General features: G+C 30.5%; 1 protein-coding gene across 5 annotated transcripts in view; it reads right to left on the bottom strand.

Annotated features, from left to right (window-relative positions):
- Positions 1–4,140: 4,140 nt before the first annotated feature.
- Positions 4,141–11,289, bottom strand: part of LOC143063260 (uncharacterized) — a 30,994-nt gene continuing 23,845 nt past the window's right edge. For all 5 annotated transcript variants that reach the window (XM_076235295.1, XM_076235297.1, XM_076235296.1 and 2 more), the window contains 4 exons: positions 10,086–10,217; positions 9,631–9,751; positions 8,821–8,954; positions 4,141–5,990 (listed from right to left, as the gene is read on the bottom strand). In XM_076235295.1, coding sequence (XP_076091410.1) covers positions 5,574–5,990; positions 8,821–8,954; positions 9,631–9,751; positions 10,086–10,217 — 804 coding nt within the window. In that variant the 3' untranslated portion in view covers positions 4,141–5,573. The remainder of the gene's footprint in view (positions 5,991–8,820; positions 8,955–9,630; positions 9,752–10,085; positions 10,218–11,289) is intronic.

Raw genomic sequence — 11,289 nt, 5'->3', positions numbered from 1 at the left:
ATTTTCCAAAATCTAGTTTATATCCTGCTTGTTTAAAAACATTAATAAAAAGAATGGGTCACACAACTTATTTTCACACTACAGGTTGTATAGATTATGCATGGAAAACCCAATTTTCTGCCATAAAACGAAAACTACACCATAGAATTTTGAGATAAAATATAAGAAGATAGCTCCAATTCCTAACACATTCTATTGTTAAAGATTACACTATCTGAATTATCTGCCCTTGCATTTGAGTTGCCTCCCCTTATTTGGCAAAGTTGGAAAAAGTTGATTGAAACAACAGTTTTCCTTTTTTTTGTAAAATACAATTGCAACAATAAATATGATAAAACATGGCATTTTTCTATATAAAATGAAAATTCTTACACATGAATTACCTAATTTTAAAATTTGCACATTTTATCAAAGATCTAGACCTTGTTTTTCTGGAATTTCAAAATCCAAGATGGAGGAACTTAACAAAGCTGAGAGTAATGGAACAGGACTGTTAAGGATTTTCTTTTTTTCAATTCCATAGTTTGTTTTTATGAAATTTGAACTAGTAAGTAAAAAGGGATTTTTCTTCATTATGCACAAGCCAATAAAATATTTCCTAATTGTTGTTAATAACACGAATAAATAGTTTTTGACGTGAGTGACCAGTTTTTACCAATTTGTAATTGTAAACTTTTCCTAACTCCAATTATTTTAAACAACTGCCTATTAGTAATTTGTTTTAGTTTATCTACAAGTATTTGCAAAGTAGAAAACCGTGGTAATTTAGTGTTATCATCCAAGTTTATCATCTGCCTATGCAGACTATACCAAACTGGTTACCTTACTTGGATACTCAACCATACGTCATGTATGAGCTGTTGTCAACATATGTAAAGGCTAAATTATTCATTATCTTGCCTCTGAAAGAAATTCTCAGAATATGATACATAGGGATGCCAATACTGTGCCAATACAATGGTAGCTCTTTGCATATAAATCTTTTTATTTCAAAATGTAGAACACCTGGATTTATTCCTAACTTGTATAGAGATGCCATATGTTACAAGCTTCTCTCTGATTTGTCAACTGTCCTCATCTTTTATTCCATGGTTCAGTGACTGCTTTTAATTGGAATGTCTACATTGAGCCATTTCAATTGATATTTTATAGTTGTTTGTATGTTTTAATAATACCCTACTGTCTCCAGTTAGGGTTAAGGTTGGCACATGTTAAAACGTTTAAACCTGCTGCATTTGTATGCATCCGTCTTTAGCCAGGTGCCTGTTGTTTGTTGATGTGGTTGATAGGTGTTTCTTGTTTTTATATAGTTCGACCAATGGTTTAAAACTAGTCATTTGGGCTAGTCACTAAGCCCTTTTAAGATTGCTGTTCCATGTAAGCAAAGGCTCTGTGGTGAAAGTCGTACTTTGACCTATAATTGTTTTTTTTTTATCACATTGTGACTTGGATTGAAAATTGTTTCAATTGCACTCATACCACATTTATAATGAATGTCAAACATGGTTTTATTTATCATTGAACAACAGATTTCTGAGAGCGCTTAATAAATAGGAAGATATTTTTGTATGTACATGTAGATCTAAGGATTATCTTCCTTTAAAACAAGACCAATACTGGTGTCTTAGCCTGCTTTGCTGCATGCAGCTGATAACATTAAACTGAAGCTAAGAAAACTGTGATCAAAATGTTCTTTGTACATTATGTACAATGAGTGTTGTAAAATTTCAAACAGTACAGGTAGTAGCTAAATAGTAGATGTAAAAATTACTTACTAGCTACAGCTCAAAAATATCAAGCTGTAGACCAAATATTAAATCATGGTAAATGTAGAAATTGCCTACTTTAAAAAGCTGCAGACCAAATATTAATTCATGGGAGATGTAGAAATTGCCTACTTTAAAAAGCTGCAGACCAAATATTAAATCTTAGTAAATGTAGAAATTGCCTACTTTAAAAAGCTGCAGACCAAATATTAATTCATGGCAGATGTAGAAATTGTCTACTTTAAAAAGCTGCAGACCAAATATTAAATCATGGTAAATGTAGAAATTGCCTACTTTAAAAAGGTGCAGACCAAATATTAATTCATGGGAGATGTAGAAATTGCCTACTTTAAAAAGCTGCAGACCAAATATTAAATCATAGTAAATGTAGAAATTGCCTACTTAAAAAAGCTGCAGACCAAATATTAATTCATGGGAGATGTAGAAATTGCCTACTTTAAAAAGCTGCAGACCAAATATTAAATCATGGTAAATGTAGAAATTGACTACTTTAAAAAGCTGCAGACCAAATATTAAATCACGGCAGATGTAGAAATTGTCTACTTCAAAAAGCTGCAGACCAAATATTAAATCATGGCAGATGTAGAAATTGTCTACTTTAAAAAGCTGCAGACCAAATATTAAATCATGGCAGATGTAGAAATTGCCTACTTTAAAAAGCTGTAGACCAAATATTAAATGGCAGATGTAGAAATTGCCTACTTTAAAAAGCTGTAGACCAAATATTATATCATGGCAGATGTAGAAATTGCCTACTTTAAAAAGCTGCAGACCAAATATTAAATCATGGCAGATGTAGAAATTGCCTACTTTAAAAAGCTGTAGACCAAATATTAATTCATGGCAGATGTAGAAATTGCCTACATTAAAAAGCTGCAGACCAAATATTAAATCATGGTAAATGTAGAAATTGCCTACTTTAAAAAGCTGCAGACCAAATATTAATTCATGGTAAATGTAGAAATTGCCTACTGTAAAAAGCTGCAGACCAAATATTAAATCATGGTAAATGTAGAAATTGTCTACTTTAAAAAGCTGCAGACCAAATATTAAATCATAGTAAATGTAGAAATTGCCTACTTTAAAAAGCTGCAGACCAAATATTAATTCATGGGAGATGTAGAAATTGCCTACTTTAAAAAGCTGCAGACCAAATTTTAAATCATGGTAAATGTAGAAATTGACTACTTTAAAAAGCTGCAGACCAAATATTAAATCATGGCAGATGTAGAAATTGTCTACTTTAAAAAGCTGCAGACCAAATATTAAATCATGGCAGATGTAGAAATTGTCTACTTTAAAAAGCTGCAGACCAAATATTAAATCATGGCAGATGTAGAAATTGTCTACTTTAAAAAGCTGCAGACCAAATATTAAATCATGGCAGATGTAGAAATTGCCTACTTTAAAAAGCTGTAGACCAAATATTAAATCATGGCAGATGTAGAAATTGCCTTCTTTAAAAAGCTGCAGACAAAATATTAAATCATGGCAGATGTAGAAATTGCCTACTTTAAAAAGCTGCAGACCAAATATTAATTCATGGCAGATGTAGAAATTGCCTACTTTCAAAAGCTGCAGACCAAATATTAAATCATGGTAAATGTAGAAATTGCCTACTTTAAAAAGCTGCAGACCAAATATTAATTCATGGTAAATGTAGAAATTGCCTACTTTAAAAAGCTGCAGACCAAATATTAAATCATGGTAAATGTAGAAATTGCCTACTTTAAAAAGCTGCAGACCAAATATTAAATCATAGTAAATGTAGAAATTGCCTACTTTAAAAAGATGCAGACCAAATATTAAATCATGGTAAATGAAGAAATTGCCTACTTTAAAAAGCTGCAGACTAAATATTAAATCATGGCAGATGTAGGAATTGCCTACTTTAAAAAGCTGTAGACCGAATATTAAATCATTCTATTTCATAGAAGCCAAGAATATTTTGACAAAAGTTTCTTTTGAGCAGCAGAGTCAAGTGGTTACCAAATACGTTATCCTTGTTTCGTGTGTAACCAAATAAAATGAGCCAAAGAAACCAAATAACCTGATGGTCAATTGAAGCTTTTTGAACAAAATTCTAAAACTTTATGTTGCTTAAGGATCTTAACAGAGTTACATTGGCATATTTTCACTTATGATAATATGTTTTCCATCTAACAACTGACTTGAATTTCAACAATGGAAACACTAGAATTTTAACAAAGGAACTTTTTGCTCACATGGTCAATAAAAATGGAATCTCCAAGCTGTGCTTATATGGTGCCACGACAATGGAATATCCAAGCATGAGGTATGTGAGCTTGCTCACTGTTAAAGGGTTCTATCATTTGGCAATAAAAATTGTTACTGGTATTCAAATTTATTTAATGATAAATGTTGTAATAAGTGTACACCATGACATAGTACAAAATGTATGTGTGGTCATTCTAAAAAAGTTACATCTTTTCTAATTATTATAGAAAAATGTACTAATGTGAACTCAATTATTTTTGTCGGTACCAATTCTTGTGGATGGAGGTAAAATTTGATATTGAAGATTTTACCAAATTTTGATATTAGCCTATAGACAATATGTATTTTGTTGAACATTGAACATTTAAATTTGTGGTTCACTCATACCAACTGAATCAACTAAAATTGGTATCTCAAGAATAATAAATGATTCACAGTATTCATGTGGAATTCATTGTTATTCACACTATTAATGATCAGTTCTGACAAAAAATATATACCGGTATTATTTGTATCTTTTCTGACAACAAAGATTATTGAGACAGCAGTTTTTTCCAATCAAAAGTTCAGAATTCTTAGATTTACAACAATATTAAGTTGCTTATTTTCCATTAACAAGGATGCTGTATAGTAAACAATATTTATATTGCTTTTCAAGATAATCAAGTTTTTCCTACCAGTAATCTCAATATTCAATAAAAATCTTAATTTTGTTTACATTTGGAAGATTATTTTTTTTACATTAAACACATCTTTTATAATATTATAATAAACAACTATGTTAAATACTTCTATTAGCAATTTACAAAACTGTATGAAATGTAACTGAAAAAAAATATGAATATGAGCTCTCAATGGAAAAAATACACAATTAATAACAGAATCTTAAAATGCCAGTTATTGCAAATATTCATTTTCATATACATTCAGACATGCAAATAAAAGTAAAATTATTATCATGTTTATATGTATGTATGTATGTCCTGTCAACTTTTGGGGAATTTAAGTATTTATTTGATGAACAGTGTAATTTCTGTGTATTATTATTAGAAAATTCAACACTGAAAATGCAATTCTAGAAGTTTCATACAAAAAGTCAGGACTCATAAGGAGATTTACATAATGCAGATGCATTTATTACCTTAAGTCAATGGTTTATCATGAAGTAGTATTTTTAAATTGATGATTTAAGTTTGCTGCTTCACTGAAATCTCTTTTTCTTCATTTGCAAACTGAACAATTCAGTGTTTTCAAGAAACTATATAATTTGTGTAAAAAATAACATTAATGTCTTAATAAACAAAACCAAAAAGTCAACAAAATCCAAAGTTCACAACTGTATCAACTGTCCTATTGTATCAGGGTATACTGCTTTTAAAATCCATGCCACCTCAGTGCCACCTCAATTGTTCCTGTCAACATACTCCAAATGTTTAAATCAGAAACTGTTAATACATGTGTACAACAATGTTTGTGGTGAATTAAAATCAGCCTATATATGAAATACTTCAATTGATATCAGTTATTCTCAATACAAGACTACACAATCTAAGTCTTTTTTCCCCGTTTAGCTTTCTGAGCTACTTTCTTAACAGCTTTGGCTTTTTGATTAGGTACTGTCACAATTACATCGGAAATTTCAGCTGTTTCACTTTTAGCCTCTACTTTATTTTCTGAGCTACCATTGACAGTCTCATTTTCTGTTGTTGGAGTGCTGTCTATAGGATTTTCTGACGAATCTTCCTCCATCTTCTCTTCAGTATTTTCCTCCTCCTTCTTACCATTTACTGGATCATCCAAAGAAACATTTTCTTTCTCCACACTTTTTCCATTCACTGGTTCAGTAGATACGATTTCTTCCATAACTTTGGTTTCATCTTCTTTCTTTTCCTCCTTGGGAATTGCATCTTCTGTTCGTTTTTCTTCCTCTTCTTCTTTAGCCAAAGCTTTGGTAATGAGTTTGTCCTGCAAATATTCAATACATATTAATATATATGAATAAAAGAAAATATGGAGTATACACCATTGAGAAACAACCTAATTAAACAAAATATCTACCAAAAATTATATTTCCTAGGACCAAAATATTGAAAAGTTTCTGATTTTAATACTGCAAGAGAGAGAGAGAGAAAATGGCTGTGAATACTTCCTTGTTAATATCATTTGAACAAAATGTGGAAGAAAGATTAAGCCATGATACAGTGTAAGAAGGCATCATTTCTTTATCAGCAGATTAAGAACTTGGAGTATTGTTAAGTGTGGTATTTACCTCCAGTTAGTTGTTTTTTGCCTTCAGAAATACCCATATTATTGAGTCACTTATACAGTTCTCTATGTCCCTTTACAACAGTATATGCAAATATTTCACCCCCTCAACATGAAGCCTTGTCAGTGGTTGTAATTGTTTATGTTTAAATATTTTTGTCTGTTTTGGAGTTTGTTGCAGATTGAAATTCTTGGTTCTGTCATTCATCCAAAACTTGTCACAAATCTATACTATAGGACATTTTATTAACCTATGGTGTGGAGACTTTTTCCATCATTGAAAACTAAATGTCAGTATCTAGACATCATTCAAGGTTGTAATGTTGTAATGTTAAGGTACTTTTTCATTGATGTATAGCTCATATTTTTATTTCATTCCTTTTTACTATTAAAGGTGATATCTAACACCTTGACTAATATTAATTTGGCTCGTTTAATTCTCATAAAATTATGACCAAATATTTGCTTTCAAACTTAAACCAGATGCTCCGCAGGGCGTAGCTTTATACGACCGCAGAGGTTGAACCCTGAACGGTTAGGGCAAGTATGGACACAACATTCAAGCTGGATTCAGCTCTAAATTTGGATTGTGATTAAATAGTTGACACAGCATAGGTTTCTGACACAGAATGAATGTGTTCTAATGAACTTAAAATTTTTGTTTCTCTTAGAGCAATTCACTATGCTGTTGAATATTAATCCTCTCAAAAAAATGTTTGAAGAAATTTTCTTTTTTATTTATGAAATTTCAAATGAGAAAAATTGAACCCAATTTTTTTAATCACATCCCCCTTTCCCTTATTCCAAAACTAATCTCAATTAAAATTTCTAATGGAGTTTGCAACAATAACTACTCATTTAAATACATCATAAAATATTAAGATGTAAAAAAACTGCTTGTTATCACTGAATGGTAAAGATTATTTTAATTTATCAGTTGGTAGTAAAAAGTGAATATACATTGTATATTGTATATAACAAAGATTTAAGTTGATTCTGGACAAAGAAAGATAACTCCAATTAAAAAAAAATCTTGCTTTTGCGCAATATTTTGCAATTAGATATTTCTTGCTTACTATTCTGGACAAAGAAAGATAACTCTAATTAAAAAAAATTTGATATTTCACAATATTGTGCAATTAGATATTTCTTGCCATTGCGCAATACTGTGCAATTGAAAAGACTTGCTATTGCACAATACTTAATATAATAATTTTAGATCCTGATTTGGACCAACTTGAAAACTGGGCCCATAATCAAAAATCTAAGTACATTTTTGGATTCAGCATATCAAAGAACTTCAAGATTTCAATTTTTGTTAAAATCAGACTAAGTTTAATTTTGGACCCTTTGGACTTTAGTGTAGACCAATTTGAAAACAGGACCAAAAATGAAGAATCTACATACACAGTTAGATTTGGTATATCAAAGAACCCCATTTATTCAATTTTTGATGAAATCAAACAAAGTTTAATTTTGGACCCCGATTTGGACCAACTTGAAAACTGGGCCAATAATCAAGAATCTAAGTACATTTTTAGATTCAGCATATCAAAGAACCTAACTGATTCATTTTTTGTCAAAATCAAACTAAGTTTAATTTTGGACCCTTTGGACCTTAATGTAGACCAATTTGAAAACGGGACCAAAAGTTAAGAATCTACATACACAGTCATGACAGTTAGATTCAGCATATCAAAGAACCCCAATTATTCAATTTTGATGAAATCAAACAAAAGTTTAATTTTGGACCCTTTGGGCCCCTTATTATGTTGGGACCAAAACTCCCAAAATCAAACCCAATTTTAAATTTCATAGATTTCTATTTACTTATACTAACGTTATGGTGCGAAAACCAAGAAAAATGCTTATTTGGGTCCCTTTTTGGCCCCTAATTCCTAAACTGTTGGGACCTAAACTCCCAAAATCAATACCAACCTTCCTTTTGTAGTCATTAACATTGTGTTTAAATTTCATTGATTTCTATTTACTTAAACCAATGTTATTGTGCGAAAACCAAGAATAATGCTTATTTGGGCCCTTTTTTTGCCCCTAATTCCTAAACTGTTGAGACCAAAACTCCCAAAATCAATATCAACCGTTCTTTTGTGGTCATAAACCTTGTGTCAAAATTTCATAGATTTCTATTAACTTAAACTAAAGTTATAGTGCGAAAACCACGAAAATGCTTATTTGGGCCCTTTTTGGCCCCTAATTCCTAAAATGTTGGGACCAAAACTCCCAAAATCAATACCAACCTTCCTTTTGTGGTCATAAACCTTGTGTTAAAATTTCATAGATTTCCATTCACTTTTACTAAAGTTAGAGTGCGAAAACTAAAAGTATTCGGACGCCGGACGCCGGACGACGACGACGACGACGATGCCGACGCCAACGTGATAGCAATATACGACGAAAATTTTTTCAAAATTTGAGGTCGTATAAAAATTATATAAAATTTTCAAAAAACTTGAACCACAGACTTTATCAGAAAATTTTCATTGGATTAATAGCCGTTTGACATACTTACCATCATGACGGCATTGAATTTATCATAATGTTGTTTACTCTGACAATGATTGGTCTTAGCTGAAGCTTCTGTTGTATAAAACTTGTGACATAATTTACAGAAATATCCTGATACTGGCACCACATATTTCTGACCTGTAAAACATAGAATCGCTAATTAATATAAATATATATACAGGAACATGTACTACTATTGTCTTGTCAAATTGCCCAATTTAGCTAACACGTTTTAATGTTTTAACTTGGATGGAGAGTTAGTTTCATTTGCACTCATACCACATCTTCTTATATCTATTTAAGATATTTGTTGATAACGTAATTTGAAATCATCACCAAAAATGTTATGTAAATATGTTTTCATTATCCAGACAATAACTTTTTTTCAGTTTAACCATTTTTACACTAAAACTGGTTATGATTAACAAAGAGACAAGTTAAAATAGAGTTGTTCATAAAACTAGAATAGTGCCCCATGTACATGCATTTTAGTTGCTGCTGTAAAAATCAGTATTGAAACAATGACAATTTGAGATCATACAAGTCAATGGTCAAGGTCAGAGCGATCTGATTTTGATAATTGACACATCTTTACCCCATGATGTTTCTACATAAAAGGTTTTGTTAATTTAAGTGGTACAGTACAAAAGTTATGCACCAAACACAAAACACCATGTTTTTCTATCATGGGAATCAAAGAGTGTATAAAAATATTAAAACTTTTCTTTAACCTCTACTTCTTAATGGTAAAATCAAAGGTACCAATATTGCGATATGAAAACATTTATTTCTATTTTTTTTTAACATTTCTTACCAACAGCTTTTTTAGGATCATAATCTGGGATAACATAATCATCAGCATCTTCAGGAAGACTTTCTTTTTTCCCTCCTCCCTTCTTTGCTTCTTTACCATGTCGACTATTATCATCTGTGTCCTGTGATGGAATGTTGATATTTAAATTACTTTCAATGTTGAGAAATAAAACTTTAAATTTGTTTCTGATTTACATAACTGACCAAATATGCAAAAAGAATGAATTGCTACAACTTCAAGCAAACTCAATGAACTTTTTCATTATATATTGATACATCAAAACTATGCGACAAAAAAATTTACATTTGTCTTTTTTAAATACATCTAATCAAGTTTGTGCGTTTAAGCATCTCTAAAATCTTTAGTAGCATTGACCAAAAAATATGGCATGAAAAATAAACCAGAGTGCACATGCTGAAATATAACTCCCTCAAGGACTGTAACAATATATTTACCATAGATGCATCCTCATGTTCTTCAAAGCCGATTTCATCAACAGTTACCATGTCACCCAGATCACCGGGGAAACTAGCATTAGAGGATTCATCAATATCTCGTTCTCTACGACGACGTCTCTCTCTATCACTCTTTAAAATTATAAATAAAATGTCTCATTAACAATATCTATAAACTTCTGTACTTTATTTTAAAAATATGAACTTCCTATTTTGTATGTAATTATTCTTGTGTTTACTGAAAATCTATAAAAAAGCAAATATAGAATGTATTTTTGAACAGACGTTAAAATAAGCTTGGTTCCACATTTTGCTCCTACGATCATAGTTAAGGTATGTAGGTACATTTTTCTTTAAAATCATTGTAGAAATTAGTAAATAAAAAATGCAAAATATTTTTAAAGAAAAGGAAATACATTTTTTGTACTACAACACAAATTTTTACTGCAAATTAGGTTGCATACAAGGCAAAAATTATATTTCTGATTTACTTTTAAGACCACCAATGTTTTCCAATCATGTGTATAGGTAATTATGTTCCAATAATGGTACAAAACCTTTAACGAATTACTGAACCAGATATGTTTCAATAGCAAACATAGCAATTTTGTTATACCTTTTTTAACAAGAAAACGTTTTAGGTAATCTCTGATAGTATCAGATTTTCAATGTTTTAAACTCTAACAAAAAATGTAGAAACAACTGTGAACATGACATAAACTTTGAACGAAAGCAATATTGTTGCACAAAACCAACAAAACTAGCCTCTATGTTAATAACAGACAGTACATAATAGTGTGATTAAAGTACAAAATTGTAAAAGAAATACACTAGGCATGATCCTTCTATCAAGTTGGTCTCAATCAATTGCATTATTAATCTAAAGTTTAATTCAAAAAAATAAAAAAAATATAGTATATCTAAATAAATTACTGTTTAGCATAGCACAAATAAATTGCAGGATGTCAAAAAGAGATGTTTCAGAGATGTACTAGACTTTAAACTGTTTTTGTTAACAGGAATGATATCTTCTGAAAAATGTCGGAAAAAAACAGCTGTTTAATATAACAAGAGCACACACTGAAATGTCTCGCCTTCTTTACTAATCATTGATATTACGTTGATACTCCTAAATATAAAGCTTTATTACGACTGTCACATAAACTTAACATGAACCATGAAAATGAGGTTAAGGTCAGTTGAA

Source organism: Mytilus galloprovincialis, chromosome 2 (genome assembly GCF_965363235.1).
Source record: "Mytilus galloprovincialis chromosome 2, xbMytGall1.hap1.1, whole genome shotgun sequence".
Classification (NCBI taxonomy): domain Eukaryota; kingdom Metazoa; phylum Mollusca; class Bivalvia; order Mytilida; family Mytilidae; genus Mytilus; species Mytilus galloprovincialis.
The sequence above is the reverse complement of the archived record's forward strand: the minus strand, read 5'-3'. Positions and strand labels throughout refer to the sequence as shown.